The following is a 15,614-nucleotide window of genomic DNA, read 5'->3' as shown; positions in this document are numbered from 1 at the left end:
TTCGATAGTGCATCTGTAGAAGCAACTCAGGATTGTGGTGGACATGCCAAATTTCCTCAGTCTTCTCAGGAAGTACAGTCTCCTTTGGGACTTCTTCAGAATTTGTTGGGTGTTGTGAGACCAGGTGAGGTCCTCGCTGATGTGTGTGCCAAGGAACTTGAAGGTTTTCACCCTCTCCACCTCAGTCTCATCAATAAACAGGGGTCTATGCGGCTCCTTTTCCCTTGTTCTTGGGTCGATGATCATCTCTTTAGTCTTATCTGTATTGAGAAGGAGATTGTTATCACGACACCAAGCTATGAGGTCCGCCACCTCTCTTCTGTATGATGTTTCAACACCACCAGTGATCAGTCCGATGACTGTAGTGTCATCTGCAAATTTAATGATGCTGGTGTTGTTCTGGGAGGCCACGCAATCGTAGGTGAAGAGCGTGTAGAGGAGTGGACTCAGCACACACCCCTGTGGGGTCCCAGTGCTCACAATTCTTGAGCTGGATGTGCGGTTGTGGACTCTTTATTTAAATGGATGCAATTTCTTGTTGATTTGCACTAAAATCCATTTAAAGTAATGTATTGTGCTGTATGTTCATATTAATGTTTATTTTTATCTGGGCAGCACAGTGGAGTATTGGTTAGCACATCTGCCAAAAACATGCATGTTAGGTTCATTAGAGGCTGTAAATTTTCCATAGGTGTGAATTTGAGTGTTAATGGTTGTTTGTCTGGGTGTACTGGACCCCCTCTCAGCCTAAGTCAGCTGGGAGAGGCTCCGGCTCACTCGTGAATCTTGTGAGGACAAGCAGTACAGTATAGAAAATGGATGGATGGATTTTTACTGTGCAAGCTAAGTGTTCAAGGCACATTTTCTTTTGCCTTTAGCCCTAGGTGAATGGGTGATGCCTGTAGTAAATTATGGTTGTAAAGGCCAACCAATATTTATGTTATATCACAATGTTTGTTTTTATTGTATTAAAAACACTGAATAGTTGAGAAAATGCGTATGTCCATTCGTATACGTGTACAGCATATGCATTTTCGCTGTAATTCACACTGTAGACGACTGCGATGGACTGCATTTCCCATGAGTCTTAGCTGTACCTTTTACTTCCTGGAGGCGTATTCTGTGGCGCTAGTCGAAAGTATTTTATATTTTAACTATTAAAACAATGAATGTATTCTGAGCAGAATATATGGACGATTTGTTTAAACACTTAGCACGTTTTCATGACCCAGTCTTCCCTGGGTAGTGAATATTTGATGAAAAAGTTGCGAATTTTCTCGTTGGGACGGCACCACACGGAGGTCAAAAGTTTTTATTTGTAGAAAATGAAACCGAAACCTATTATGAGCTAGGCTAGTCTGTTTGACAGTGAATATCCTCATTCATCCGGGTCCTTGTATTCTCAGGGCATTCAGTCGATCGCAACTGGACTGTTCAGGTTGTCCTAGAAGACGCCGCGGATTCGTATTGGCGATAAACGCCGATTCATTATTGCTATAGAACCTATGCTATACAGGTAATTATGGAAGTCGCGTTGTTTTAAGGCACCATTGTATGATTGATGATGGATGCTGAAAATTGCGTAGCTAAATTAAACCAGTACCTTCAGAAAACTAGCTTCTCGGAATTCAAGTATGAAGACGTGGGAACTGATGGCCCGGATCACATTAAAACGTGAGTTGACATGACATAATATTTGGGGGCTATTTAAAAGGTGGTCGGCTACTGAATGTGTTTGTCCACAAAATAATTCCATGTTGTGTAAAACTGTACAACATTAATGCAGTGGTTGTGTTGTTAACATTTGTACTCCCAGATTTACAATAAGAGTTGTTGTGAACGGCAAGGCCTACCCTGAGGGAGTGGGAAACAACAAGAAGGACGCCAAACAGAAGGCAGCCAAACATGCTTTAAAAGGCTTATTGGAAGAGGTTATTATTTACAATGATCACTATCACATCACTGAATGTGTTCCTATTTGTGTTGACATTAAAATTCCAACGAGGGAAAGGCTTCTTGAGACGTCATCTGTACTTCTGTGAAAAAGGTGTCGGACGTTTCGCTCCTCATCCGAAGAGCTTCGTCAGCGAACTAATCAGTGCTGGTAGTCTAGGCCTTAAATACAGTAAGAATGGGCGGAATTGGTGTGCCAACACCCTCCTCCTATTGGTTCCTTACACTAAGCCTGGGCGGAGTAGGTCTAATCCTCTGCCACCATTAGCACCTCCGATAAAAGGGAAGTGTCGCTCCCTGAGTTGGGTTCGTTCATACCCAACTCAGGGTATGAACGTCCGACACCTTTTTCACAGAAGTACAGATGACGTCTCAAGAAGCCTTTCCCTCGATGGACAACTCCTGTACGACTGAGAGCCTACACAGACGCATTAAAATTCCAATTAAAAATTCCAATTAAATGAATGTAGATTACTTGTATGTTGACAGAGAGAAAATGTTTTAGAGGCCTCTGTTGGACTGGTCCAATCTCAAGATGATCATGTATCCTGGATTTATTCTTATGCTCAGAAAATCAAGATGCCAATCAAATGTATTGAGTCAACAAGCAAAACCTTTCAGTAAGTCACAACACCGCAGCTGAGCTATGCTCAGTTACTGACTGATGCAAACTGTGTTTCTTGTATAACAGATGTAGATTCATGGTTGGAGCGATTGAGTATCCAGTTGGAAGTGGGACAACAAAGAAAGAAGCTAAAGAAGAAGCTGCAAAGCTTGCTTATTGTGAGATAGTAAATGGTTCACAGGTAAGTAATCACGCATTGTAATGCGGGGCACCTTCTGCCAGACGTCATCCAATGTCCACCACGTGACCAAACCAAACTGGTGTGTGTGGGGGGGGATCACTTCACAGCTGTGCCTCAGCCCTCATTTAATTATACGTTTAAAAAAAATTATAAATTACAACAGTAATTGCTCCAAATTAAAACATAGATTTCATTCTTAATATTATATTCATTATATGCATACCAACACTATTAAATAAATGTTATTTCACTACTAAAAGGTGAACTAAAAAAAAGAGGGAATTTTGTGTCAGTATGAGTTGACTGCTAGTTGAGTGAAGGTGGGAGATGCCTATTAAGGCTGAATCCCAATTCTACCCCTTAGCCCAGGGCTCGGCAACCCGCAGCTACGGAGCTGCATGTGGCTCTTCAGCCTCCCTGATGCGGCTCCCTTCGCCGAACGCGGTGATTTTTTTCAACACCGAAGTAAGGGAAATGTGCATTTTTGAAACGAATGTGAAATATCTTACTCACCGCAAGTCCGTGAATGCATCTAGACTGCGTTCTGACTGCTGATTGGATGAGCAAGGGAGGGGGACGTAGGCTAGTGTATGCAGTGAGTCTCACTGCGGGGGAGAGAAAAAAGGCGAGGGAGTTTTGAGTTGAGTCTGAAGCAAGTTACGGCGCAGTAAAATAAAACAATTTAACAAGAGCATAGAAATATGGTTTATAACAAGAAGCGTGCTGTATCTACGTGCTCGGAGCCCGTGACACTCTAATCGCCAAGGTTGTGACTCCAGGAGAGGCAGATGGTGTGCTGCTGCAGCTGGCTGTACACTCACCGCTGATACTACTGCCTTTTGTTCTGGGAAAGCACAAGAGCTAATTAGGAAAAAGTCACGGATGAAACTGCCATATTGAAAAGATGGTTTCATTAAAAACATACTATCCTTGAAATTAAGTAAAATTAATGCTATTTGGTAATAGCAGAAAGGACATGTACGACCAAATACAATTAGATGGAGTGGACATTGAAAGGGTAAACGAAAATACATTTCTGCAGATCATAATAGATGAAAAAATGAGCTGGAAATCTCACATCCAAAATGTACAACATAAGGTGGTGAGAAATACTTCAATACTGAATAAAGCAAAATTTGTTCTTGATCAGAAATCACTCCACACTCTTTACTGCTCTCTGGTATTACCATATCTAATTTATTGTGTGGAGCTAACCCTAACTCTAACCCTATAAGAGCAATCTTCACTCACTAAATGTACTGCAAAAAAGATCAGTGAGGATAATCCATAATGCCGTGAATAGAGAACATACAAATCCATAATTTCTAAAATCAAATATTAAAATTCGCAAAACTAAAAAGTACATTTTCAAACAACTAAAATAATGCATAAAGCTAACAATAACCTATTACCCAAAAATGTCATACTTTTCTACAAGAGAGGAAACGGATTGAGTAAGGAACTCAAACATTGCATTACTGTAACTATTTTGTTATACTGTATGTGATGTATTCCATTGTAACTTGCATGCATACTGAAATCAAATTAAACCATTCCCGGTGCAGTTTTATATAACTTAAACTTTAATTTGTTTTTCATTCATTATTTGTTCAGTCAATCTTATGATTTGTGTGAAATTTGGCCCCGTTTTCCTTTTAAATGCAATTTAGGTGATGTGAAGTTTCATCACATTTGATATTCATATGAGCTAATCTGATTGATGCAAGTTAAGGCAAATATATGGTTCGGATCTTCGCTGTAAAAAAAAATGTTCATAAACGGACCTTACTCAATTTTAATTGAAGACCACTGGTCCAGTAAGTAGGTGCCACTCGAATTAAGCCATTAATACTTTTTTTTTTTTATGTATAAGACTGAAGACGAGAACGCGTCCTCCACTTCCAATCAACAAATGGAAGAAATGAGAAAAACTACATCAGAGATCTGGTAAGCTCACATTAGTGGAATGAGTCACTGGGATAGCCAATGTACATTATTTGCTATCTCATTTGATAAATGCTTCTTTGGTACTGCAGTGACAAGACACAGAACTTGAAGACTGAAGATGATGGCTTTGTCGAGATCAATTATATTGGACTTATCAACTCCTACTGTCAGAAAAAACATTGCACTCCTAATTTCATTGAAGTGGGGAGAAGTGGCCCGCCTCATAACCCTAAGTACTGCTCAGCCTCCCTTTAGTTACTCAATAATATGCAATACAGTGTTCCCTCGCTCTACCACGTTTCACCTTTCACGGATTTGTGTTTCGTGGAATGTTTTTAGCGCTTCATCTTTTTTTATTGCAGCGTATGAACACTGGGAAGTTGAGTGTCTCTCTCTTCCTTCTCTCGTGTGTCTGCACCGCCCATTGTTTTCTGCATCCTGATTGGCTGTACACCATTGTCAGTCAGTCTCCTTTATGCTGCCCTGCCGATCGAATTGTAATTGTAATTGTAATTTCTTGTATCCGACCTGTAGGTTGATCATTAAAATTCAAACGAAGGTTTGAACTTTTTTGAGAGTGTTTAAACAAGAGAGAAATGTGGGAACATGTTATTGCCTATAAAGTGTATGGTGACGGGTTTTACAGTCTTAAAACATATATAATAATTGTTTAAAAAAAAAATGAAGTTGGCTACTTCGCGGATTTCACTTATTGCGGGCTGTTCTGGGAACCTATCCCCCGTGATGAACAAGGGAATACTGTATGAAATCCCACTTTCTACAATAAGGACTTGAAATGTTCCCTCCCTGTCAATTCAGATTTTCCTACAAGTTAGTGATCGATGGTAAAGACTACCCTGTGTGTGAGGGAAAGAGTATCAAGGAAGCCAAGCAAAATGCTGCTCAGTTGGCCTTGTCTATCCTCGATGGAGAGCCATGTTGGGACAGTGAGGTATCACTTACAGTATATACAGTATGTGTATGTATATATATATGTGTGTGTGTGTGTGTGTGTGTGTGTGTGTATATATATATATATATAAGGGCTGGGCGATGAACCTAAACTCATATCCTGATATATTTAAGTTGAATATCGATGTACGATATATGTATGCCGATATTTTTTTAAGAAAAGTAAGCAATGTTTTAAAATATGCATGTCAAGTTGTTTTATAAAGAAAAATACTTAACATGAGGATGTTTTTTGAAATTTTAAAGCTTCATGCAAGATGCACATCAAAAATCTTATCTAAAAATAGCCTCTAAAATAAAGCAGGCCAATCTCCATTTGAAATTAATATAGAAAAAGTCCAACCTAATCTTTTTTTTTATAACAAACCTCTAGCTATGCTCAAATGCTCAGCTAATAAAAAAAGAACAAAATATGAAGGCGTGCCCGGTTTAAGAGGAAATTTTTAAATGTCAGCAAATCAAAAATACGTGAAATTGAAAAGTAGTATTTTTTTTAGAAGACACAAGCATGTCCTTATTTTGTGCCAGGAACACTAACCTGTCGACTGCATCAGGCTTAGTAACTGTTTGTCTAACTTGTACATTTTTGGTACAGCTTGTCGTGCTAAATAATTGTGACTGCGAAGTTCGCTGGATGCCGATTTTCCCACAGTTGAAACGTGGACCATACCTTAGCAATGTGATAGGACACCTCTATAATAGCACACCACTTTGCTGTTCCTTTCATGAGGAACGCAACAGGACCGCGGCAGACGGCGCGTAGCTTCACACATTCACCGTATTGGAGTTTGTGCCAAGTTTTAAGGTGGTGAAAAAGATTTTTTTATAATCTGAATTCAAAGTACCTCCACATTACTGAGCTACCGCTAATTCCTTGCTGACTAATTCTTCCACCGCAGACACTGTCACTTTGACTGGAGCCGCTGGGCTTCTGCTCCGCCCCTCCTACCTCCTGCTGCATGCAGGCATGAGGGAGATACAACGCAAATCCAGTCTAAAATCAATATCAACGATATGGTTGGTTTTGATATCGTGCTTAAAGTAAATATCAATATATCACCCAGCCCTAGTATATATGTACAGCTATAGCTGTATATGAGCATTGAATGTACAGTATACGGTATATAGCTACAGTATATAAGCATCAAAGCACACACAGCGTAATGTCACATTCTCTCATTATTGTTTAGACAAGCCCTACATTTGATTTCAGTTAGACCCAACTCTGCTATCCTACAGTGTCTTTTGTTTTTGACAGGTCAAATCTGCACCTGTCAATAGTGCACCAAAAAGCCTGGATGTCTCTCCACACGTGCTGTAAGTCACTGACTGAGAAGTACCTGAAATTTTAACATTGGATACTGAAAAACTTTGCTTTTTTTTTTTTTTTCATTTTCAAAGCCGGTCACTTAATGTTGGATTAAAAAGCAGAAGCCCATCTCCAAGTTTCTCACGTCATGTTTCTGATTCTTCTCCCAAAGTTCAGGTTTGTTCTTACCAGTACAATAATTGTTATTCATCATTATTCATTATGTAAAGAAAATCCTGTGATCCTTCAAAGTGTAATCTTAAAAACACAATTTGATATGTCAAACATGTCTAATGTCATTACCTGACTTTCATTTTGATAACTTTTCTTCTCCAAGGGTAAAAGTCCAGACTGCAAACCTAAAATTAAGTAAGTCACCCTCTGAGCTCAAGTGTGAATAAAACTTTCGCAAATACAGTGGAACCTCAGTTTTTGTACGCTCCGGTTTTTGTAGTATTCGGTTTTCAATTAAAATCGTTGCTAAAATGTCTCGTTTTTCGTACAATGTCTCCGTTATAGTACAGCCAGTCAGTTTAACGGACTATTCGAATGCAAAGCATCCAGGCAATGGTGACTCAGACTCATGTGCAAATTCCAAACAGGTAATGTTGTTGCGCTGAAGGACGTTTGAAGAAATGTTTTGTTCTAAAAAACTTTCTGTCGCAGATGCCTTCTGATGGTTATGGCACTCGGCACCAGTAACAACCTTCATTTGGGCCGAGGATTGTCCGGTGTCTTGACAGACAGCCAATCTGATCATTTTTTGGCTCTACCACGTCACTTTTTTGTTCCATAACCCTCAGGATCTTTTAAACAGTTTAAAATGTCTGACTGCGTCCAACCTCACCAGCAATGACGCGCTGCGAGAGGCCTTGCTTATGCAGCTCAACAATCCAACCGCATTCAGAGAAAGCTTGGCCTTTAACATCAAGAGTGAAAATGTGTGAAAATGTGTGAAAATGACATTGAATCCACATTTTTGCCAAGATTTTGGCTTTTAAAGGCTGTGGTCTTAAACTTTTGATCAGATGATGAACAGCCTTTTTGACTTTAATGTTTGTTTGCAATAAATTGCAATTTTTTGTCTCACTCCCATTTCTTCTTTTTGCATTTGAACAATGCAAAGTGTACATTCTTGCAGTTTTTCAGCTGGTCTTAAATTTTTGATCAGGAGTCTACACTCGGTGTTCCCAGAATCACAACGGCGATGAGACATGAAATTTTTTTTTTTTTTTTTTTTGGACAGCTGCCGTGGTCCTAGCTGTCCGAGCAGAAGCTACAGTAATTCTACAGTTGATCAAACTTACTTAGGATTTGCCAGACCAAAACACGATTGCTGCATAAGACTTCAAAACGTGATTGTAGCGTTCACTTCACTACACTAATTCACTACTTCCTCAATCTGCACTCATGGGAACCGTATCATGGGAACCGTAGTTCTTTTAGCCATAAATTAGTCGCATCATGGTTTGAGCCGCAGGATTCAAAGCCTGTGAAAAAAGTATGAGCTAATACTCCATAATTTACATGTTCACCAACAAGTCTTCAATAAAGGCAAAAGTGATAAGAAATGTACATTTATCCATTTCATTCATAATTTATATTTATTTCACCTTGTTTTCTGTATTTAAAACTATAATTATTCCCTGTAAAATGCGTCTGGAATGGATGAATTGGATTTACATTATTTCCCATGGGAAAAATTTATTTAGTTTTCATATGTTTCAGTTTTCGTCTGACATTTTGGAACGGATTAATGCCAAAAATTGATGTTCCACTGTAGACATACTCCTGTATTGATACAAGATCTTGGAAAAAAAAAGTCTAAAATAGATGGTCCATGGTCCAGTTACCTGGACACAAGGGAGGAGGAGGAGTTATGATGCCACTTTTAAGATAATGGTCAAACAACTGTCCATCAGATAAGAAATATCTACCACTTTGAATTGACCAAAAACAGGTCTTGAACATTAGGAGTTGTCTTACTATATATTTAGGTGAATACGTTATATACCTGACTTTTTGTTTTACTGTTGTTTCCTTTGTTTTCTTTTTAGAATTGCTGCAAATTTCCAAAATGCTTGTAACCAAGAGGTAAATAAATGGAAATGTAATTTAAAATGTAATCATTTGCTGCGGCTGGGTCAATATTTGCTTCAATGTGTCATCTTCACTTGATATCTGTATTCTTTAAGGAAGGAAAGAGTGCGGAGGTCAAAGGCGACTATGTCTCGAGGTATGTGAAGACAAATGCTTGTGGAAAAGATAAATACATTTTGCATCAGTGACCTATCTATTCTGTGCAACAGGTTCAAAGAGGACTTTGACTTTCTGGAAGACATTGGCAAGGGAGGCTTTGGTAAGGTTTTCAAGGCAAAACACAAGCTTGAAGGGAAGAACTATGCTGTGAAGGTTGTCTCTTGTGAAGAGTAAGTCAAGTCCTGTGTTTCATTTTGCTACAACTAGTGTGGTCTTCCTCATAATGTAATCAAAATAAAAATGTGAGACATCTTAAATTAATCAAAGATCTTTCTGGTCAGAAAATCTATACGCGAGGTATCAGCTTTATCAGAGCTTCAACACAACAACATTGTGAGATACCACACTTGTTGGTTGGAAGAGACGGCTAACCAATGTGGTAATATAGCTCATAGTTCCTTTCCCCGGTGAGTTCCATTCAAGCCTTCGTTAGGTCTGTTCTCTGCAGAACATTTTAACAACATCAGCACCCCTTTTTCCTTTCATAGGTGTACAAAAAATCCATCGAGACGGTTCCTCTATATTCAGATGGAGCTGTGTGACACCAAAACACTCAGATGGTGGCTAGATGACATGAATGCAAAGCATGTGGAGCCTTCACAGAGAAGGCAAGAAAGTCTTCCCATTGCACAGCAAATAGTTAGTGGGGTCGAGTGCATTCACGCTAAAAAGTTAATCCACAGAGATCTTAAGGTGAGTTTACGTACGGGTCACCGTCACTGAAAGAAGGGAGGTTCTTATTTGTCTTTTCCTCAATGGTTAGCCTGCCAACATCCTGTTTGGGCTGAATGGTGTCATTAAGATTGGGGATTTTGGCCTTGTTACTGTTGACAATGATCCTGAAAGCCTGGTGGAGAGAAGTGGATGCAAGGGAACTAGAAGTTATATGGCGCCTGAGCAGGTAAGTATTTTTTATATAGTAGTAATATTTTTGCCTTGCCATATTTCTCCATTACTTACTTTATAGCATTAGTTTACTGTAAACCAGCTAAAGGTTACATTGGAGTACTTCTCATGTTTACCGTTACACAATTCAACATGTCCGAAAAGGAGTGGAAAGACACAGAATGTATTTAATCCTACCCATTGATAAATGTGTTCACTTCCTGTGTTCAATGTACACTACAGTAATCCCTCATTTATCGTGTTTAATTGGTTCCAGACCCGACCTTGACAAGTGAATTTCTGTCAGATTTCTTATTTATAAATATATTTTTGTAGTTAGAGCATAGAAAACCTGCTTACGACCTTCTAAATATGTTTTCTACATTTAAAGCCCTCTAGACATGAAATAACACCCCTATAGTCACCTTCACATTCATAGTACCAAATATAGTATACATTAAATGAGTAAAGAAGCCATTTAAGACATAAATAAGACTCGTGCGCATGTGTGTTGCTATAAATGTGTTCCCAAGGGGAGCTGAGTGGAGGAAGGACAGGAAGCGACGTCGGGGGTTCAGACTTGAGTTTCAGCTTTGCGTGGGTAACAGCCGCTAAAGTAGCTTTTGTCTTTATTGGGGATTTTTATTGGAGATTATTATGACTCTTGTGAGATCATTCAAACCTGCAATAAAAGTCTGTTCCGGTGATCAATTATGATCCTTGTATGTATCACCAAACATTATAGTAACATTACTGACACCTACAGACCAACATAAACTAGAATCGTCTTTGAATGCATCTTTTGAAGGCCTTGTATTTGTATTTTAGTTCATTTAGTCATTGTATGCTTGGAAATGCTTAATTTAGGCAAAAATATGTAAAACTTGCTTAAATATGCGAATTTTTTTGACTAATAATAGGCCGTATTCGACCACAAAACAGCATGATTTATTTATTAAGATATTTATGAAAAAAACAATACATTGAAATCGTGAAATTCAAAACACAAAGTGGCAAGGGACGACTATACTCCCAAAAAGCTAGGGACATCGGCACCACCAGCGGAAAATGATCATTTACTGCAAACAATGTATGTTAAAGTAATGTACTGACGTATAGTGACAGGCAAAACAGTGAAATGCTCTTCCACTCGGTGGCAGGACATACGTAATTAACCTGAGTATCCACCTGTTGCCATTCATAGAGCAATTTGAGATGAACACGTGAGATTTTTATAATGTGAAATATGTGCGACTGCTCAAAGTTCGGGCCCTACTGTAGTAAGGCCAACACAGCACCACCTACTGGTTGCTGTAATGTAATGAAATCTATTATGCACACTGTTTTTAATGTATTTACATAAATAGTGTTTGTTGTAGTCACAAATTATGATCAAATCTAAAATGTTTATCCATCCATCCACTTTCTATGCCGCTTATCCTCACTAGGGTCACAGGGGTATGCTGGAGCCTATCCCAGCTAACTTTGGGCGAGAGGCGGGGTATGTCCAGGGTGTATATGCCTAGTCAATCGCAGGGCACATACAGTCAACTATTCACACTCACATTCATACCTGTGGTCAATTGAGAGTCGCCAATTAACCTAACATGCATGTTTTTGGAATGTGGGAGAAAGTCTGAGTATCCGGAGAAAACCTATGCACGCATGGGGAGAACAAGCAAACTCCACACAGAGATGCCCAACAGAGATTTGAAGTCCAAAATGTTACCTGTAATTAATAGTTATTAGGGTGTCACGATACACTCAGCTCACAAGATGAGACGATACACAATATGAAGTTCAAGAGAACGAGACCAAACGATATTTTAACATTACATTTAAGAAAACTACAATGACAAAATGTAGGACTGGACAAACAGACTTTTTTGTTTAACCGAGTCACAAAACAACGCAGGTACATTTTGAAATATTTTATGACCTAAGCATGATGCTTTTAACTCTTGAACTCTTTTCCACAAATTGAAACATAACTAAAAATGAATGATGGCAGTTGTAGCTGCTACTGCTAATCATTTATGTTGAAGGGTTAGTATGAAAGTAGGAAAATACTCATGTAAAATAGATTGCAGTAGTTTACAGTTCCCATGAGTGCCATACCAGGATGTAGTGAATTTTTGAATTAGTACTACTATCTACTATCACTTGTTTTGACTGAAGTCTTATGCAGCGAACGTGTTTTAATCTGACAAATCTTAAGTAAGTTTGATCAAATGTACAATTACTGCAGCTTACACTACACCGGTCCAACTAATGCCTTCTTTCTTTATGGCAGAAAACCAAAAACACCTATGACCGAAAAGTGGACATATTTGCTCTGGGTCTAATTTATTTTGAGCTCCTCTGGCGCATGTATACCTACAGTGAAAGAGAAAAGGTGAGTATTGCAGCTACTGAACTGTGATGTCATCCTAAAGTGCAACATCACAAGGCTCAAGGCAATGTGCTAATATGAAGTAACTTACACTGCAAGAATGACATCCCCCAAAGAGACTGGGGGAATGTTGCCATTGCAGCAGTTTTATTGGAACCGGGGGGCATGATTTCATTAAAAGTTTAACTTGTTTAGCTCAGTCAGACTTCATGTTCAACTGTTCATCCATTTAGCTTTAAGCAAGGTTTTATTAATACTAGTTTTATGAATTATCCTGGGGATTTGAAAAATGAGGAAAAAACAGTCCATATCCATTGTGTTGAAAGATTGCTTGATTTAGATTTTAATAACGACAGCTTCATTTGACATATTCTTATTGATCCCCCTGCCATTTCCTTTGTACCAGCTGTGGGATGATATCAGAAATCAGACCCTTCCTCCAGAGTTTTCACATCATTTTCTCAAAGAGGTACAGTATGTCGTCATTTTTCCAATTTACTTGCATAATGAAACTGATATCTCACAGGTACATCTCTATCTCGAATGACTGAGAAGCTTTTGAAACAACAATTTAATTCATTAACATATTCTTATTTTTGCAGGACCAACTTATTAAGTCGATGCTTTGCCTAAAGCCAGAAGACCGTCCGGAAGCAAGTCAACTCAAGACCAACCTTGAGGAGAGTGCTCGTGCACTTACACTTGATGCTAACGACAGGCACACCGTCTGAGTAACACATTTTTCCCAATAAGGCCGCACACGCTCTCGGCTCAGTCCTGCTTTGCTGTTCTCTTCGTGCTTGGGTGGGTTTTCTCCCACATCCCTGTTTCCTTTCTTTTAAAATAACCAAGACTAGCAGATTTTAAGAATGTATTTTAAATTTTTCTCAAGCTGCTGCGCCTTCCCATACATCTTAACATACTATATTAAATTCAGACGCTAGTGTTGAACATGAATCCAATATTGCCGAATACACTGATATTTATGTTCTTATACATGAATTACTATCAACACCGACTGAGAGTATACAGGAAAAGTGGTTTATTTTCCCTTTTTGATCTTAATTGTTTCACACTTTGTGTAAATATTTGGTTTTGGGACATTCATGTTTTAATGACTTTTTATAATTGTAAGATGAAGTTTGTAACTATATTCACTGATCACATGATCATGTGTGGATAGCGATTGTAATCTTTATGTCTAGGTATTTAAAGACACACGTCTTTGTTGTCAATTGCAATTAAAGATCTGGTTCTCGAGGTTACACAAAGGAAACACCCCTTTTCGTACATTTTTTTATGTTATAAAAATTATAATTGGTAAATTGTTTTTTGATGTAACTGATCATTGTTGTTCCAAACAGGCCCATCCACATTTGATTTAGAAATGGCTAGAAAGTGATTGTATGGAAGAGGGTGTCATTTCATATTAACAACCTAATAACACTGGCTCAACCATCACATCCCAATACTTCTGTCACTTCTGGTTGTAATCGAAACAAAATAAAAACCTGTAGGCTTTTCTTGCTTACTGACTCTTGTTGTCTTTTTAAACGAGACCTACAGGGGGAGCTGTTGGTCTGTCATTGGTGAGAGTTGAGTGTTTGACATTGAGAGAATGAAAAGCCAGAAATCTGTCTGCTTGATGTCTAATCATCCCATAGTGGATCATTTGCATCATCTAACAGGGTAACAAGTGCCAAATGCAGACACCTGGCTCAAAATAAGAATTAAAATAGGAGCGCCCAGCAAGCCACACCCCATGCAACACACTTGTATTAGTCATGTTGTTGGCTAATAATAGCGATGTGGCTAAGGTTAGCTACAAACGTTAGCCATCATTGACTGTACAGTAAATCTTACAACCACACATGACTTCAAAATGTCCGTTACTTCTCTAAAGAGACTACTTTTGTGCGCACGTGACGGACGTGTATCTGTCTACATGGCAGTGGTGAGTGACAGCCATGAACTAGCAATGTTACAAAACCCATATTTTGGGCGGACGGACAGGAAGTGACATCGGGGTTCAGAGGTGAGATTCATCTTGGCATGGACTACAGCTGCAAACAGTTTTTTATTTAAATTATATTAAAATTAGATTTTTTCGTAGGGATGATTGTGCCTGATGTGAGATCATTCAAACCTGCAATAAAAGCCCGTTGTTCCGGTGATCAAATCTGATGATCACGTGTGCTTATGCTTAATTTAGGCACACAATACATAAAATTTGCTTCAATATGCAAATTTTTGACTAAACAATAGGCTGTATTCAACCATGAGCCAGCATTCATCCATCCATGTTCTATGCCGCTTGTCCTCATGAAAATATATTTTTGAAAAACCGATAAATTGAAGCCACAAAACTGCGAGGGGCGACTCTACTTGGGCGCAGAAGAGGGACAGTACCTTAAATATCTCCTAAAGCTGACCATTGTTAGCTATTTTAAGTGAATTTGTGATACAGTGCTAAAGGAGGATGGAGCGTGCCTGGTGGGATACGATGTGGCTGTCTACCACCATGTATTCATCAATATTTAAATGGCTATTGATTGTAATTTGGCTGTTGCCTCAAAAAACACAAATACATACAATAACGACAGCATGGAGAATCTGTTATTGAGCAATATGCAGCAGGATTGTGACCCATTTGGACCAAATATTGTGTCACACGGTAAATAATGCAGCTGAGAATGAATCGTCATGGAACTGTAGATGTGAAATTGACAACAAATCAATTAGAAGCCGCACCATTGTTCCAGACAATTGAGGACAGCTGCATATTTGCTGTGAATGACACATTTAGAGTAGTGTGAATATTATTTATTCATATATGTATTTGTTACATGTCATTTTGTCTGCATGACAGAGCATTCTCCCGCTGACATTTACACCAGCACAAAACAATGCAGTCTCATTTTAGCAGACAAGAAAGCTGCTATATCTCCAATCTTGCAGAGCGTTTTCGCACGTGCGAGCAGGGTTATTGGATGTATTGAGGTCACATCCTCTGAGAGCAGCATGAGCACTGAGGCAGTGATCTAGATCTAGTCTGGACCACGTAGCCGGGAGGCAAAATGAACTCACTCAG

General features: G+C 38.8%; 1 protein-coding gene across 1 annotated transcript; it reads left to right on the top strand.

Moving 5' to 3' along the window:
- Positions 1-151: 151 nt before the first annotated feature.
- On the top strand, positions 152-14,089 carry eif2ak2 (eukaryotic translation initiation factor 2-alpha kinase 2). Its single transcript, XM_054797955.1, has 19 exons — positions 152-1,674; positions 1,817-1,931; positions 2,443-2,573; positions 2,645-2,759; positions 4,633-4,706; positions 4,796-4,939; positions 5,526-5,658; positions 6,937-6,995; positions 7,080-7,164; positions 7,325-7,356; positions 9,045-9,081; positions 9,183-9,223; positions 9,297-9,416; positions 9,528-9,653; positions 9,735-9,939; positions 10,010-10,147; positions 12,425-12,526; positions 12,930-12,992; positions 13,126-14,089. The coding sequence occupies exons 1-19, from the start codon at positions 1,562-1,564 to the stop codon at positions 13,252-13,254; spliced, it is 1,962 nt and encodes a 653-aa protein (XP_054653930.1). The 5' UTR covers positions 152-1,561; the 3' UTR covers positions 13,255-14,089.
- Positions 14,090-15,614: the final 1,525 nt, after the last annotated feature.

The sequence above is a fragment of the Dunckerocampus dactyliophorus genome, chromosome 14 (genome assembly GCF_027744805.1).
Source record: "Dunckerocampus dactyliophorus isolate RoL2022-P2 chromosome 14, RoL_Ddac_1.1, whole genome shotgun sequence".
In the NCBI taxonomy this organism is placed as follows: domain Eukaryota; kingdom Metazoa; phylum Chordata; class Actinopteri; order Syngnathiformes; family Syngnathidae; genus Dunckerocampus; species Dunckerocampus dactyliophorus.
The sequence above is the reverse complement of the archived record's forward strand: the minus strand, read 5'-3'. Positions and strand labels throughout refer to the sequence as shown.

Excerpts from the sequence above, each read along its gene's own strand:
- eif2ak2 (XM_054797955.1), top strand. The coding sequence starts at position 1,562 with ATGATGGATGCTGAAAATTGCGTAGCTAAATTAAACCAGTACCTTCAG. Across the intron at positions 7,357-9,044 it reads GACTGCAAACCTAAAATTAA|AATTGCTGCAAATTTCCAAA; the intron begins GTAAGTCACCCT and ends TTTTCTTTTTAG. Across the intron at positions 9,082-9,182 it reads AAAATGCTTGTAACCAAGAG|GAAGGAAAGAGTGCGGAGGT; the intron begins GTAAATAAATGG and ends GTATTCTTTAAG.